The following is an 18056-nucleotide window of genomic DNA, read 5'->3' on the forward strand; positions in this document are numbered from 1 at the left end:
AAAATTGTACATAAACGTTTAAGAGAAATTAGCGCTTGAAACTTTTTGGATAAAAATACACCGGTCGTACGACCTTTTTGCAATTGAAGTATCGCCCAACTACCAGCAGCCAGGACTCACTTTTCACATTTTTCTGAATTTTCCTAAGCAGCTTTCAACCATCGGTTGGATATACTATAGTCAGAAATTTCTTCCAGATCAAACATTTTCGGGCACATTTTGTAAAAAATATTTAATACGGATTTTGCAGAAAAAAATGTGAAAAATCGCACCCCAAATCTTTCTTTATTTCTTTCCCAATTAAATAAATTAATTAGGTTCTAACTACAAAACAAAAAACAAACTATTGATTTACATTCAATAATATCAATTTATTTACATTGTTTTTAGCTGCAGTTTGTGAAAAAATTGTTTAAAAATATTTACAATTACGTTGTATGTACATATGTATGCATATACAAACAAATAAAATAACTATTCTTTTTTTGATTTTCGCGTTCGTATCTGCTCAACGACCTCTGTAAAAATTATCGTTCCTACGAAAACTAATCCTGTGCCAATCCAGTGATAAATAGTGAACGGATTTTTGAAATACACAATTGAAAAAAGTAAAGATACAAATTTCCTTAATGTTACAACAAGCGTAACGGTTAACGAAGCACATTCAGTGGTCAAAACATACACTGAACTTATACAGAGGTACTGCGTAATAACATTGCAAATTAAATAAAATAACATTTGAGGGATTTGCACTTTTAATCCGATTAACGAAGCTACCGGCAGTGTCATTGGCTCACTTGCAACTGCAATGCTGAAGTGCTCCCATATATTTTTATATATAAAGAAAAATCCAGGTAGCGGAATCAAGTGCTGAAAATAAATAGATAAGTTTTAAAAATATGCACACCATAAGCATACTACATATGGCTGCGTTTCTTTATACATTCCGCATAATCCCATTTCACAGCCGGAATAAACAGAATTTGAAATATACGTTAACATATCATCAGGAACGTTCTAAAGAATAAGTAAACAAAAAAGTTTATTCCAATCGTTCAGAATGAATAAAGAAATGCAGCCTATATGTAAATGCGCATGACTTCTTTTGCAAACTTTACCGTATACAATAATGCTTCTTGAGGATGCTTTCCAAATCTTTTGTAAAGAGTTTCTTGACAAATGCCCATATAAGCTGATATAAAGAGAGCTATAGAAAGTAGTGCAATCCCAAGAGTCCATATAAAGAAATCCGAATATACAGCATTTGAATTCTCTGTCGGTGTAGATACGGTGGCGCTTTTCTATCAAACACCAAAATTATACATATATTAGAAATTCGACTCCCAATGTAAAATTAATGTTTAATTAATAGATAAGGACATTTTAAGATTTAAGTTCACTCACAGCTATATTGGGAGTGTCGACTAATAGTAGATAAACGATTATTATTCGATTATCCCTTTCCATGGTATTGTGAATGTTGATTTCCCGTTCAATAAGCGACTGTGAACAATTTTTAGTCGTTCATCCTTCTACAATTATCTGTTTGTTCGTTTGTAGAAGGATGAGCGACTAAAAACTATTCACACTCACTTATTGAAAGAGAAAATAACATTGAAAATACCATGGATAATCAAATAATAGTTGTTTATCTATTACAAGTCGACACTCGCAATAGGGGTGTCATACTCATATCAATACGTATGTATGTACATATTCGGGAATCTACAAAAATTTTAGATTTTACGAAAAACCGGACCATAATGGATTCAGTAACAGCCCCTATTAATCTTGTACATAAGCTAGCAATAAATCTGTGGTCATAAGCAATAACCGCCTAAGTCGACTTAAGAAAAAATTGAGTTATATATGGCATCGTTTTCTGCAACTACTATTCCATGTGTATGTGAAACTCCCATCTCATAAGATAGGCTATTTAAAAAGTTATAGATGAAAATATTTTGTTTTCCCCATAAGGTTGACATTACAATCGAGATCTTTAAAGAGTTTTTTCTCGAATTCAGGTTTTTCGACTTAGGCAATTATTGCTTATGAACACAGAAATATAAGAATATTGTCACTATTTAATCAAGTGATTGTACTTACCACACTACTACCTGATATAATGGTGCATAATATAATCCCAGCAGTTATCATAAAAACTGATAAATATTTAGAAAATATATATCTCTTTTTTAAAATTAGTATTCCCATTATCATGTTCGCAATGAGAGAACCCTGCAAGACATATGTAAATATATGAAGATTAAAAAATTAAGCCCTTGTTAGATTACGATATTTACAGATACATAGTACATATGTACTTCCCAGCAAATACAGTCTCTAATGCTAGAATTTTCGATTACCACATTAGATAACAAGCATAATTCTTTAAACATTTTCTAGCCGAGATCGACGTTAGAGAACTACTATAGATTAGAATACCATTGCAGACAGTCTTATCCATTACTTCAATTACAAATATACATATTTTATATTTTCAAATTCACATTAGAATCTTATAAGAGAAGTAAATACATTAGAATTGTCTTAGAGAACCACCTTGTCCTCGTGTGAAGAATATCCTCTTCTGTTTAAGTATTTCTCTATTGCGTTTCAACTCGTCTTCCAACGTTAGAGATTAGGGAAACAGACTAGTTTCGATTCTAACTTTATTATTTGCTGGGATACTTATATAGTTACATATGTATGTATTTTACTCACCGCTCTAAATATCATATGTAAAGGCATTGGTATATTAAAGTCAAACGCAAAGTTATTGGCTACGCTTGTAATGAAAAACATTACTACCAGGAGGGTATAATTACGCAGAGGTATTTTCGGCTTCAAATTGCCTGTCACAACTATATGCACCAGTCCTTCAATAGCGATAGAAAGAAACTGCGAAAACGTTATCAGATTCCCAGATCCGGGATCCTCTCTAAAGTGTAAAAATTAAATTTTGAATTAAAAATATATATATGTATTGTATGTAATGAAATATGTAAATGGGAGAAATGTGCTCTCGAAAATTAAATTTTGTTATAACATCTTGGGAAATTTTTTTTTTATCAACTTACATATGGGTATTTCCTGAAAAGTGTCAACCGAGAGCAAAAAAATAAAAGTTTATAGATGCCAATCGATAACTACATATTTTGTCTTTAATCCACCAAAATATTGGACTAATTGGTCCATTCCATTTCAAGATATTGGCGCCTTTCCAACTACACTTTCATACCTTCCAGAAAGCCTTCATAATTTTGGTACACGATTAAAAAAAAATTGGAACTCTATACAACAAAAACAACGTAAAAAAATATATAGGGACCGTCTAAGGTTAAATTACAAATTGTGATTTTTTTCAAGCGTTCGGACGTAAAATATAAATACATACTTTATATGTAAAAAAAGTCGTAACGTTTACTTTATTTGTCAAAATTTTAATACAAAAGCTTGGTTTGGTTACTTTCGCCAGTCGCATACAATTTTTTTCGGAAAGCTTTAGGATTACCGATTGTAAGGAATCCGAACGCTTCAAGTAATCTTTGTTCATATTGTTTCTATGTACATAGGTGTATCCATTTGACTTTTAATAAAATTATGACATTTCATATTTTTTTTTAAGCAGAAGATTTTATTTTATGGACTTGAAAACTATGCCGGCTACATAATTTCGAAAATGGGGTTGACGACTAGCCCAGCAAAAAATCGGTAATCGCTTTTAGTGGTAACGTGTTCTAGAAGGCATAGCGTTATAATGCCCTCGAATTTTTTCGCTTCTTTTAGGCATTGCCGGTAATGCAAAGTAGAATGTCCTACAATATTTTTTTTTTAATTCGCTTCTTTGCTTCATTTCGGGGAATGCAAAGGAGAATGCCCTACAATATTTTATTTGTTTCGCTTCTTTGTTTCATTTCAGGGAATGCAAAGTAGAATGCTGCATCGTAGTATTTTCTGTTTTCAATTTAATTTAAATAAGTATGTACCATGATAAAAACATTACAAGGTAAAATCATTGAGAGGCAGTCTGTCGTTTGCCAGCAATATAATTTTAAAATTCGAACACAAGCTCACACACCCATTATCACTTTTAATCTCAAACAACAACAATTGTGAACAATTTCATTTTTTTATTTTCCATTTTATATGGTTTTAAAATGTTTGCAAACGCCAGAAAAAAATGATGGCCGACGAATTGAGAGAATGATTTTACCTTCTAATGTACTGTTATTCTCTTTTAGTGAGCGCATTTTGCTTACGCTCTGACATTTTGACACTTTTCAGATTTTAGTCCAAAAAGATAAGGAATGAACCTAATTTAATTTTTTTATTTTCCATTTTATGTGGTTTTAAAATGTTTGCAAACGCCAGAAAAAAATGATGGCCGACGAATTGAGAGAATGATTTTACATTCTAATGTTTTTATCATGGTATGTACTTATCTAGGCATTCTACATTAGTTTCTCTGAAACAGGCTAACCTAATATTCACGCACGCCGCCAATTTATTGTCAAAAATTTCTCATGCACATGCAACTTGTATGAGATCAACCGAAATTGAACGGCGTGCGTATGAAGCTAACTCAATTTCCAATTTTTGTTCTGCGTGACATTTTGATTTGACGTGTCGCTCAATTAAATCAAATGCAAACGCATGCAAGTCAATTTCGGGTGACGCAAAAAAACAAATTCGACGGCATGCGTACCAAAACGCAAGCCGCGAATATTAGGTTAGCCTGAAAGGCATTCTTTGTTCGCTTCTCTGGATTCTGTTTATACCGGCGGACTTGCTTTTTAAATTAAAAATTAAATGCTCTGGAAAAGCGGAACAATGTTTTATGTAGCAGAGCGCTGTTAAGTAACAGTGCTCAGTTCCTCAAATTTATGAGGTTCTCTTTGTTTGTTCCTATCTTTTAAGTACTCTAAAATATATGTTCCATTTACTCATGTACACATGTGAAGAGTATTTCTGCTGGTATATATGCAGTGCTTTATTAGATATAAATCATGATACAAAAAAGGAGGCAGTTCCATTTTCACTTTTTCGGCGCAACCTGACAATTAAGCAGATTGTGACATTTCGTGCCACCATATCCAAAATCTAAAGTCCTTCAAATTTTATTATTAATTTTTTGTTTATTTAAAGCCTTTTGTTCTTAGAATCGAAATTTGAACAAGCAAGCGGTCTTTTGTTTGGTACGGTTCGGTTGTTTGTACAATGATTTTGGGTTATTTTGTTCACACGCGTAACCCAAGTAAAATAACTAAATTGTTAATAAATTCGGTGTGGAATATGCACCATTTTGTAAAAAATTACTGTCTAGCCGGAGTTGGGCAGATTAGGGTTATTTTTTCTAATTGCGGCCGAAGGCCTCCAACGCGGAAAGGTATTCTGCGCGTAAATCCTGTGGTTGGCGTAAACCGAGTTAACAGTTTCTGGCAAAATGATAATTTTACCCCATTCGAATGGGTCGCCAGCGGTCAGAGAGGTGAAGGGTGACTTGCCTTAAAGTTTGGACCGTTCTCTTTCTAATGGGTGGAGTCGTCAATTTTGTTTCACACCCCCTCCAATATTGAACAGTAAATTATATTTAAGAGATTCGCAAGCCACCATTAATATGAATTAAATTCACACCGAAATGTGTATATCAGAAACAATTATCTTCGGTATAGAAAACGGTAATAGTCCTGGCTAGATGCATTGTAAAATAATCAGATGATAAAAGGACACTAAATAAAAAATCTTAAAATACTTACATATACAAATGTATATGTTCACTAAAATTTAATTAGGTAATCTAAAATAAAGTCTTTGGGAAGCGGTCATCGTATTTAGTGAAAAATTAAAAACTTTTAAGTAAGATTTGAATTAATTTTAAACGATACATGTTATTAAAACTACTTTACTTTGGGATTATCCCAAATTTGTGATATAAAATCCACCTACCAAAAAACTTAAAGAATCTTTATTGTTTTTATATTAGTTGCGTTCCTTATCTATCTCTCAGAAATAGTCAGAAAAAGTCCAAAGTAGTCAGATTTAGTCCAAAAAGCGTTCGTTAACTCTAAAATTACAGCAAAAATGGGAGAGCATCACTCAGTGAGAGTGACTGTCTTCAGTCCGAAGTAGTCAGATTTAGTCAGAAGAATTTTTTGCTGGCAAAATCTTGAAAAGTTTCAAACTCAACTGAATTTAAATTAACGGAAATTAAAGAATACACAAAAGGTGAGAATAATATAAAAAGTGAAAAAGTGAATTGAAAGTGGAAGGAGGCAAAAAATAATTGATATACATAGGTAGTAAGTGTTTATTGTGCTTGAGTGAATGTGTTTTGTACATACATTTCTATTCTTATTTGACGTTAGTTTTGTTGTTGCCATTCTTTGGACTAAAAATTTGGTTTTTTGCGTTCCTTTACCTTTTCCTATTATTCTCTTTAGCGCATTTTGCCTACGCTCTTGCATTTTGACACTTTTCAGATTTAAGTCCGAAAAGATGAGGAATGGACCTATTGGCACAAATTTCTGACTCTTGACTTGGATCATATGTATGTATATGACTCCTAAAAAATTCATATAAGTGTCACACATTTTTTGTTTTCGAAGCTCATACTTCTTACCCACCTAGGACTCTTTTCGGACTCATATGTTCTGAGCTCTCAGAATATGTTTGCGGGGCATATCTGTGTACTGTTGACAAAAGAACTTCTCTCGAGTCAGGTCATTTTCTCTTCAAAGCAGTAGTTCATTGAGTTTTCGAATGACATCTTTATGTTTAGTCATTAATAGAACTAGTTCAAGATGCTATCTTAATGAAAGTTAAATAAAAATGTAAAATTTTTAAATGGAAGTTCCTTATAATTTACTCTAAATTCCAACCCACAGAAAGCGCAATGCATGGCCTTCGCATGTACAAAAACTTTAATTTTTTTGAGTAGGGTTGCCACCTATTTAAAATTACTATCTTCTATACATAAATAGTACAAAGGAAAGGCGAGATATTTTGACCGCGCTACTGAACGGATGTAGACAAGATTTTTTAAGTATATAATAAACGAACATGATGACATATGATTTCTTTCTCCAAATTCGTAAATGTACATATGTACATATGCATACATTCAGTATATGTATATTTAGTTAACTAGTTCCAAAAACGTTATCTAAACATACATATCGTCACCTGAAATGCAAAATGACGTAACAACATAGTCACTGAAATGGCAAAAGTCGTGACTAATTTCTTTTTTTTTTCATAAAACGATGTGGGGAGTTGTAATTCGATGAAATCCATCATAATAATCAAAAAGTGAATTTTGAATTTTTTATAAGTTACGACTTTTTGCATTTCAGTGACGATGTTGTTACGTTATTTTGCATTTCAGGTGACGATATGCACATATGTATATGTATGAACTTATCTACACACATTAATTTGTTACGCATATTCAATTTAAATGGGAAATTTGGAGTGGATAGATGAAGTACATAGATGAAGAACATTATTTGAGGAGTAAAAGAAATGCTTGAAAGGCCAAAAAATTATTTTGAATTTTACGCATTAATTCAAAATTCTTCGTACTTTTTATAGTCCCTGAATTTCCATTTTATAAAAATTTCTTTGTTTTTCTAATTTTTTAAATTATGGTAATTTCATTTGCACGAACAAAGCGAAATTTAAATGCAAATATTGTATGATCAAAATTTAGGTTTACCCTTGCTATTTTGTTTAAAACTAAGTAGCATTTTTAATTAAAAACTCTAGTTTTGTCATCGGAGTTAAAAAAATAAAAATAAAAATATTGTCTACATTCATTAGCGTCAACCTCTAAATACACGTATGCATTGCATTAAGCCATAACTTACTTTACAAGATATTCCAAGAAAACAACGTTACTACAACATCCCACGAAAACGAGTATGACTGCCGTAAACGCTTTGAAATTCATTTTGAAAATAGGAACCTGAAAAAAATAAAAATTTTATGAAATATTGTACGTGTATATTATTCCACCATGGTACTTGTATGGAAAAGTATGTATGTATTAGGGCGGGTCGATTTTTTTCCCATAAAATCGTATATGCGGAAAATGCTTTACGTATAATTATAAGCAACTTTGCTTAAGAAACTGTGTTTCTAAAACCAATTTCGAGTCAGCGAATTTTAAGGGGAAGTTTCATATCAGGTAATAAAAATTTTAGTTCTTTTATTTTTATTTATTTCAGTCAAACAGAACAATAGTTTCTTACTGACAAAGTTGGCTACCAGCTAATTAAAATAGTTATAAATTAAACTACGCACTGCTCCTTTTGGAAGAGACAGGTCCAAACCCGAAATATTATTTAATTCGGAAAGAGTTCTCATTAAGAGTGCATTTTTAGAGTAATTTGAGTTGGGTATTCCCACATATTTATACCATTGAAAAGTGTCTAAGGTTACGAATCGGGACATTAAAGTTTAATCGTTCTAATAGAGATGGACAGAGTTTATTACCCTTTTATACTTCTACTCCCAGAAAATACTGAAAATTCACTTCAGATGATGTGCTCTCTAAAATACATGAATGCAAGTTTTATGTACAGTATGTAACACCGTGCGACAAAAACCAAAAATTTTTAAAACACACGAAAAAATTAAAATATTCACAAAACGACTGCGTTTTTAATTTTTTTTAAAGGAGTTTAAAATTTCCAGGATATGATTGAATAAACAAATTATTTAAAAGATTTGGTGCATCGTAGAGTAACAATATGGGTATCAGTTAAAAAGAAAAATTCTGTAGAATTAAAAAAAAAATAATTTTTGTTGCACCAGGACGAATAAATGTTGAAAATGTCCTTTTAAAATTTTATCCTTGAATATCTTTGGAAATTTCCAATATTTATTGAAAAAAATATATGTCAAGGACTAGTATGTAAACTACCACATCCTCGAATTTCGTCCTTCTAACTTTATTAGTTGATAAAAAAAATTGACACTTCTCCTTGTAAGGTATTGATAGTAACAATATACATAAATGAAGTTACTGGAATCACTAGACTGTACAGCACTCGGCTGGGTATTGGACCAAACCAATTTTTTTTTAAGAGATTGAGTCATAGGTATAAAAGTAATTTCTCCGTTTTTCGAAGTTAGCCTTCGAAACCGAGATATTGGTCTTCGAAGCTCGAAATAGGATCTTTGGTAAAAAATTATTTTTCATTATTATATGTAAATAAATAAAAAACTAAAAATACAGTCGTAGACCGCCTTTTGCGCTTATTTAAATGGTTTATAATTTTTTTTTGCCAACTTATATTACAGGTGCTATAAGGAAGCAAAGGTCGGGTCTTCGAAAAATTAAAAACCTTATATTTCAAACAATTTTGAACTCATTTTCGAAAAGTTGGTATCGGTGTAACCCCCTCCGTCTCTCCTGATATGCATATTTGTATACTTTTTATGTAAACATTTGAGAAAAAACATTCAAAAGGAAAAAATACCTTTTTTTATAAAACTACTAATTACTAACTTATTAATCGATTTTTAAAAAGTTGATATCATTGTAAATGCACTCAAACCTTCCTTCTTCTGATATGCGTATTTGTATACTACGTTTATAAAATTTGAGAAAAAACACTTAAAATTAGAAAATACCTTTTTTTATAAAAAAAAACTAACCGATTTTTAAAAATTTGGTATCATTATAAAGGCGATAAAATACCCTTTCTTCTGGTATGCATATTTGAATACTTCGTATATAAAAATTTGAGAAACAACACTTAAAAGCAAAAAATATCTTTTTTATAAAAAAAATATCTTTTTTATAAAAAAAATATTTTAAACAAAAAAATTACAAACCGATTTTTAAAAAATTGGTATCCTTGTAAAGGCTACCCGGAAACTTATACTTTCTTAATCCCAAAAATTTCTATTTACATATATCCACAAAGAAAAAAAATTGAATTAAACTGTTCTATTGTTAGAGCGCATACATGGTTCCACAATAATGATTCCAGTATCTTCATTTATGTACATATTTTGTAACTATCAATATCTTATAAATAGAAGTGGAAATTTTTCTTTCTAAAACTAATAAAGTTAGAAGGACGAAATTCGAGGATGTGGTAGTTAACATATTAGTCCTTGACATATATTTTTTTCAAAAATAAATATTGGAAACTTCCCAGGATATTCAAGGATAAAGTTTTAAAAGGACATTTTCAATACTTATTCGTCCTGGTGCACCCAAAAATTTATTTATTTTTCTATTCTACAGAATTCTTCCTTTTAATTAATACCCATATTGTTATTCTACATTGCATCGAATCTTTTGAATATTTTTTTTATTCAATCATATTCTAGAAATTTCAAAGTCCTTTAAAAAAATACGGCCGCCAGAGAGAAAAACTAAAAACGCAGATTTACTATATTTGCCGCCCATATTGAATTTTTCGTGTGTAAAATTGACTGTCGCACGGTGTAATAAAAAATATTTTTTATTTTTTTTTTAACATAGAATTAACAAAGAACTCAAACATTTTTAACCGACTTCAAAATAATATTTTTTATTTTTTTATGTATGCTACCGCATAACTTTGGACCACGTGAACAGATTTCAATTATTCTTTTTTTATCGGAAAGATGGTACCTCAAGAGTCGTCCCGTAATTTGGTTCAGATATGATCATTGGATGATGAAAAACTTAACAGTGCTCTTACATTTTTATATGAGGAATATTAAAAAAAAAAATTTAATGATAATTTTTTTCGAATTTTTAAATTAATTAAAAACTATCAAATCTTGCCCAATTCAACGACAAGAACTCTGTCTGCCTCAAATCAAATGCATTAATGAAAAAGATAAATATACCACATTGTAAAGGAAGAAATTCTCTACAAAATTGTAATGGACAGAATTACGCATCACTTTCGCGGAGTCCATTGGTAAATTTAATATTTTTTTATATGAAATAGTTAAGAGCAGAAAATAATATTACTCATACGCCACGTACGAGTATTCAAGTGTTTGATCAAATTTAAAGGAGGACGATAACAATTGATTACGCGAAAGGGACTAGTCGTAGCGTAGTAATTACCTATGCAAAAATTTAGATAATTTCTCCCTCTACAACATGGTATCGTTATCATTTTGATTAATGAATTTGATTTGACACAGTCTGAGCTGAATTGGGCAAAACTTATTTGTTTTTCATTAATTTAAAAATTCGAAAAAATAGAGCCAATTGCTATACCATTATCGGACCAAGCCTAGAAGCTGCGGAATTGGTGACGGTATTACAAAAAAATTCAAGAAAGTAGATCAGTACATGTTTTATGGAAATCTATATGTTATATAACACATTTTCTTGATTTTATATTCCAAGAGCATTTAGAAAAAGACAAATTAAAAAGAAGAAATCGGCCCGTTTTACTTAAAAAATGGAACATAAAAAATTATGAAAAATATCGGATATGGTGTCCGAAATGGACTAAAACTTACGACTGCTCTCTCGGAACACTTGCTGATGGAGGCGACAAATATGTGCATGCGTAACTGGACAATATTTATACCCGAACGCACTTATGTACAAGGGTATTATAATTTTGTTTAAAGTCGTTTCGATTGAAGCCCCCAGTAAGATGTCATGTATTTTTAAGAAATAATTTAGGTGGGTAAATTAGGTGATTTAGGTAAATAAAAAATGGAAAGGTTACTAATTTTTAATAAGCTGCCTAATCTTGAGTTTTGCCCGAAAAAAAAAATCACCCGAAAATTTGTATTCCGCCCATAGTAAATATGTACATGAAAACCAAAAGTGAAAAGTGAACCGGTTTGGGGGAGGGGGGTTTAATTTAAAAATTGGAACATAGTACTTAATAAAAACTTTTTGAAAGGTCGTAAATCAAACCTGCGCCACTATATAACTACTCGATCGAGGCGACAAACTTGAAAAACATGAGACTTGGCGAAATTGTAAATTCTTTTCGATTGACACTGCAACAGTTGAGAGGACTTTATTTATATATATATATATTTATTTATTTTTATTGCGGTGCAATAATTACTTTTTGAGAATTTCATCGGGGCTGCAAATGTCGGATGTATCCTCCTGACTTTCATCTTCACAATCTAGCATCATGGCACAATCGTTGTTTAAACACCGTTTTTTCGAAAGAATTCTTCATTCTCATTCTTTTGGTTGTTTCGGAATTTGTCACGTCATCAGCGTTTTTCGATTTTAGTTTTTGCAACTCATTTTTAATGCTTTCTTCTGTGACTGGTTAGATATACGTCTGTGCCCTTGCACAATATTCCAGGGACCGAAAATAACAGTTATTTTTTCCGAGTTAAATTTGGCCTAATATTTTTTATTCCGAAATAAACGTCTTATCCGAATAATAAAGAAACCGCTTAACCTAATTAAACAAATTTGTTATCATATGAAAGAGGACTGAAATAGCTTTTAAACAGAAATAACGAATGAAGGTTACCACCTTAATTTATATTTTTTTATAACTTAATTAAAGAAATTCATGTAAATATATACCTGACCCAATGTTTGTTCTATGGTAATTAATTAACATTTTTTATTGAACTATTTTTCAATGTGTGGCTTTCCTCTTTTAGACCCTTCAGTTTTAAAGCTATTTAAGTCCTCTTTCATTGGATACCAAACTTGTTTAATTTGAATAAGCGGTTTGTTTATTATCCGGAAAGTACTTTTATTTTCGGAAAGTACTTTTATTCGTAAAAAAATAACTGTAATTTTCGGTCCCTTCAATATTCGCATTCGCAAAAGATTCGCATTAATTTTTGCGAATGCGAATGTTGAAATTAATGCGGAAGCTCCGCGGTTGCGAATGCGAATGCGAATATTCGCAACAACCCTGGTACATACATACATATATTTGTAGCACCGCACATCTGTATAAACACCTTCTATCCGATAAACGTGGTATCTATACATACATACATACCTAACTACCTTAATATAGAAAGTCACTATCTTAATAATCATTTTTCCTTTGCAAAATATTAAAAAATTTAATATGTACATGTGTACATATGTATATGGTATTTATGAAGTTCAAACACGGTGCTTTATTGAAGGTGTTATTTTTTTGTGGACTTTAAAAAATGACCAGGGATCCAATAGTCCCTACAGTCAGGTTATTCCTCTTAGTATTTTATATTCCAGCTTGTATTAGTAATCTTCAGGTATGTCCAACGTCGCTCCACTAATACACGTATGGTAATACCGCTGAGGGCCAGAACCACGTGTTTCTGCTGTGCTTACGTTTTCAAATTATATATATTTTATGTATGTTAAATCGTTGTTAAAATGTAAAAGATTTGTGGGTTGGAGACCTTACGGTCCACAAGTAACCAGGTTATTCCTCTATTTTAATAGTTATAAATTATATATCGAACTATATTAAATTTATTTGTGTTTAAATGGCAGGGAACTAAGTCCTCATATCGCCAGGTGATTCCTCCAAATTATTGTTTAATTATTCGTCAGATTATAATTTTTAAAAAGTAATTATATACAATTTTAGATAACATTTATTTCTTTAATATATTTCATCATTTCATTTCTATGAACAGTTATGCTAAAGAATTTTTCATTTCACAGTTCATTTGTTCATACGATAGTAAAGTTTCAACGATACGCAATTAACATTTTAATAAATTGCAAACATTTTATTATTTTTATCAACGTAATACGAGTGTATTTTATTCTGTAGCTATTATCTTTAGTTTATTCAAAATTAAAATGTTGATTTAATGAAACGACTTCATTTTTTATAATTATTTCAATCTGAGTTTTGTGTTAAATCCCAAGCGATATTATTTTCTTATGCAAATCGCGATTGTTCGATCCTCACAACCGAGGAGTCATTTTGCGACTGATTGAAGATGTTAAGTAATTTCATGATTTTGTATATATCGTTACCTTAATTCGCAAAGGCCCTAACCAACACTTTTTTCGAAACTGCGTTTTTCACAGATTTTGGTAGGATGTATTAAAAGACACATTCAGTAAAAATTTTAAAGTGTTAGCAGCAAAAACAACGGAGCTACATGCCTCTTTTTAAAATGCCCTACCCGTGTTTGATCCTCTTTTAATAAAGTTATTTGCTTCTCCTGTAAAATAAAAAAGTTGTTGGTTAGGGCCTTTTTGAATTAAAGTGACGATATGTATATATACATATGTAGATATCGTCACCTGAAATTCAAAAAGACGTAACAAACATCATCGCTGAAATTTAAAATTCACTTTTTGATGTATACATTGAATTTCAGGGTTTTAAACTTTACATATCACGTACTCTACTGGATTTGGAAATTATATTACAGTGGGCCTTTCCAAACTTAGGGCCGTTCTCTGAAGTAAACACATATCTTCTTCTAATAAAATGTGTTTGAAGGGCAGATAAATTTAAAAGCTACTTGAGAAAACTACACTGAGGTAACGATATATACATTCACCTGTATGTATGTACATACGTACTTACAAATACAAGAAGAACCAAAACTAACTCAAAGATTAAAGGTGACCTTAAACAAAATTAAATAATAAAGATAAAAAGCTGTAGAAAAATCGGTTATATAATCTCTTCACTCCTGGTTTAATTTGGTTGGCCGCTGTAGCCGAGTGATTAGAGGTGCGTTCTACCACTCCGTAGAACCTGGGTTTAATCCCTGGATGGCAGCGATAGTACCAGTGCTTGTTGGTCTGAGATATGCATGCTATTTTAGGTCGTTCGGGTATATTTGAGCAGACTTCATATAACACCAAGGAACCCTGGAGAAGCCGAGATATACATACACATGTAGGTATGTGTAAATACCCATAGTTATAGTAAGTAAAAAAATTTGGGAAAACCAAAAGCCGAAAACAGCTGTTCCTGTAAAACCTGCAAATCGTGAAGTATGGGAACAGGCTAAATATGGGTAAGTTAAACAAAGGCAGTGGTGTGAGATTGTATAGCATTGTTGAATCTAAGGCATTTAAAAGGATGCAGGTTGGCGCCTGTAGGAAAAATTCCAAGTTGTTTTCAAGCGCAAATAGACTGATTAAAATATAAGCATTTACGTTATTTGGATAAAAATATGGACCTAATTACATAAATTCATTAAAATTCGTGCATTCACCAAAATAATCAAACACAAAAGCTTTAACCGTAACATTAAGATTCAAGACACATTGCATGAATAAGCACAAAATAATCTAATCACAGCTCAAATATCAGTGCGAGTATCCAAATTTACCTTACTCCTTCACTTATAGCAAAACTTTACTAATAAAATAGTTAAATACAATAACCCGGATTCACCGATTTAAGTGTCATTATCTTATCTTTCTTAATAAGTCTATTCCAATATTATCCGTACGAAAACATATGGAACTGTCAAAGTACAAACCAAGGGGAACAAGGCGAATTAATACAAGGTGGTGTTGATGGCGAATCTAGATTTTCGCTGCGGTACTTCTTAATGTCAAGCTGATGTGTTTGTTGTAATATGAATTCGCCTTATTTGCAACAAAGGTCGGTGTTATGCAGAAATTTTGTTTGGCAAACTGCGTGCAATTGTTGCTGCAGCAAACTCGGAGAGAGCGAATTTGGCGACTCTCACAGCAAACTAATTTTGTTTGGTCAAACTGCAGCAAACTCGGTGTTGTCATATACAAAAATTTTAAATTGTGCGCGTTACCGCAGAACTCCACAGGCGAACAGCGATGGCCTACCAACTGTCATTTTGACGAGCAATGTGATTGCAAGTTTTAAGGCCCGTCCACATACAACTTTGGCGTTGCGTTGGCGCTGGCGTCGCTTTGACAGCAGCGCGAGTAACGCCCGTGCTTGCTACAATGAACGCGTAGCAGAGAATACTTTGGTCACTAAATTAACATACTAGCGGCAGATAAATGAAAAAATTACATCAATAATTGCATTAAAAACTATATTTCTTGCCCGGATTTGATTAAAAATGAAAATAAAATCACATAATTTTGATTATTTAGAACAGCTGACGAACGACGCACGCGAAAAGTTGAGAGTTGGCCATCTTTCTGCGTTGTGTTGGCGTTGGCGTTGCCCAACTTTGGTTATATGGAGACTTTCATATAAATGCATGTATTCATAGTCAGCTGTCGAAGCGACGCCAACGCCAACGCAACGCCAAAGTTGTATGTAAACGGGCCTTTAGTGTGTGGGCACTTTGATGTCTTGAAATAAGCATTTGCCGCATGACGCCACCAGACAACATTCTCTCAATTTCGGTGTTTAAAAACATTTAAATCTTTAAAAAACCAGCTAAATAATTTCCTAAAACGTAATCATAAATTATCCAATACGGAACAGATTTTTATTTTGATTTAATATCAAAATTTCATCGATGTTACCACCAGCACGCTTTCTTTCAAATGAAAATATGGCTGTCAAACTATCGAATTGCCTGCAATAGATGTCAAGCAATAAGCGCTGACATATATTGCAGCACATAAGAAATAGGCGGTCTCCATTGGAAATATATTTTGTGACATGGTTATCACGACATCAGTGTTTTCCTGTGGAGACAGGGCCTTATGTACATCTGAAATTCTCATTTCGTGTTGGCAATAGCCATGAAAACCATAATGAACGTGCAACCCTGTGCCAAACTCGACATAACCACCTCCGAGCAAACTAAGCAGCCGCCATTTAATTTGGCAAACAAAAGTTTGTCTGCATAACACCGACCTAACACATGTATAAATTCGCCTTGAACACCACCTTGTATAAAATCGCCTTGGTGGTGTTGTTAAATCAGCTGATTTCTTCGCCTTACATGTTTTGTTTTTGCTTTTTCTGATCGGACAGCATCATGCTACCAGATTCACTAGCAGCAAAATTTTTATTTCTTGAAAAAGCCAAACAAAAATTGTGATGCCCTACCCTGCAAGAACAGTGACCATCATTTGACAAATCATTTGACTGGCAAGGCTGATAGAGATTTCTGTCACTGGCTACCTACAAGTTTCTATCACATTCTAAAGGGCAGTGTGAAAAATCTGATGTAAACATTTGTGTACATATGATCTTCCGCCTTCCTCCAACTTATGGCCTTATATATTGGTCTCTTTTTAACCAACGCAAAATTTGCAAATGTGTTAGTAAGATAAATGAGAATGTGTTAGTTTCCATCACACAATTCTTGTAGGGTAAGTAAACATAACTTACTCAACGAAGCTTAAAATAACTTTCCTTGAGGCAATATGGCCTAGTAGCCCATCCTCAAAAATTGGTACGTAATAGAATCTAATGCAGTTTGATGACAAATTGCTGACACAAAATATTTTTGAACCTATAAACGATGTACCGTTCTCCATGGAAGAGGCCGAATTAAAATGAGGGGTGGGGTTTAGTACCGCTCACAACTATTTCGGGCTATTCCGTCCAAATGGGTGGCCCGATCAAAAAATAAAATTCACACACTTGTAGTCAAGGGTCCACGCAATATTTCAACACTCACTTTTGTAAATTTTGGTTACTAATTTATTTACAAATTGGGTTTAAAATATGCCCTTTTTTGTAAAATTCGGAAATTAGCGTACATTTATCACTCCTATTCTGCTTAAATTAGCCACTTCACCAATATATTTTTGTATTCCCCTTCACTTTACACTTTACTTGATTTGTTATAACTTGCTTTACGACTTTAATATTAACCAATTCATCACAATTCATTAAATAAAAACACCTTCAAAATCACGCGTCTGACTTTGGTTGCATATGCAAATTAAATGGCGGAGTTCAGCTGTCAAACTCCAAAATATGCAAAAGAATGAGAGACAAAAGAAGATAGGATATAACCCAGTAAGCATTAAAAATATACAAAGGTGTTCTCTGCAAAAGGTGTTCAGCTCCTTTTCTTCGCAAAACAGAAAGAGGAATTCTACTGCCTGAGGGTTATAATCCCTAAGTGCGGCCGAAGGCCGCCTAGGCAGAAAGGTGTTCTATGCAAAAGGGGTTCAGTCCCCCTTCTTTGGCAACACAGAAAGGAGAATTCTACTGCCTGAGGGT

General features: G+C 32.3%; 1 protein-coding gene across 2 annotated transcripts; it reads right to left on the reverse strand.

Moving 5' to 3' along the window:
• Positions 1-346: 346 nt before the first annotated feature.
• LOC118744445 (UDP-xylose and UDP-N-acetylglucosamine transporter) lies at positions 347-15458 on the reverse strand. 2 transcript variants are annotated; one of them, XM_036477472.1, is made up of 6 exons: positions 15262-15458; positions 7869-7966; positions 2725-2941; positions 2107-2238; positions 1119-1301; positions 347-870 (listed from the first exon to the last, which is right to left on the reverse strand). In XM_036477472.1, exons 2-6 carry the CDS (start codon positions 7949-7951, stop codon positions 475-477), a joined length of 1011 nt encoding a protein of 336 aa, XP_036333365.1. In that variant the 5' UTR covers positions 7952-7966; positions 15262-15458; the 3' UTR covers positions 347-474. The 2 variants fall into 2 exon arrangements, with proteins under 2 accessions (XP_036333365.1, XP_036333366.1); XM_036477473.1 differs by lacking the exon at positions 15262-15458 and adding an exon at positions 12051-12067.
• Between the last annotated feature and the right edge of the window lie 2598 nt (positions 15459-18056).

The sequence above is a fragment of the Rhagoletis pomonella genome, unplaced genomic scaffold (genome assembly GCF_013731165.1).
Source record: "Rhagoletis pomonella isolate Grant_MI unplaced genomic scaffold, Rhpom_1.0 Rhpom_scaffold_00008, whole genome shotgun sequence".
In the NCBI taxonomy this organism is placed as follows: domain Eukaryota; kingdom Metazoa; phylum Arthropoda; class Insecta; order Diptera; family Tephritidae; genus Rhagoletis; species Rhagoletis pomonella.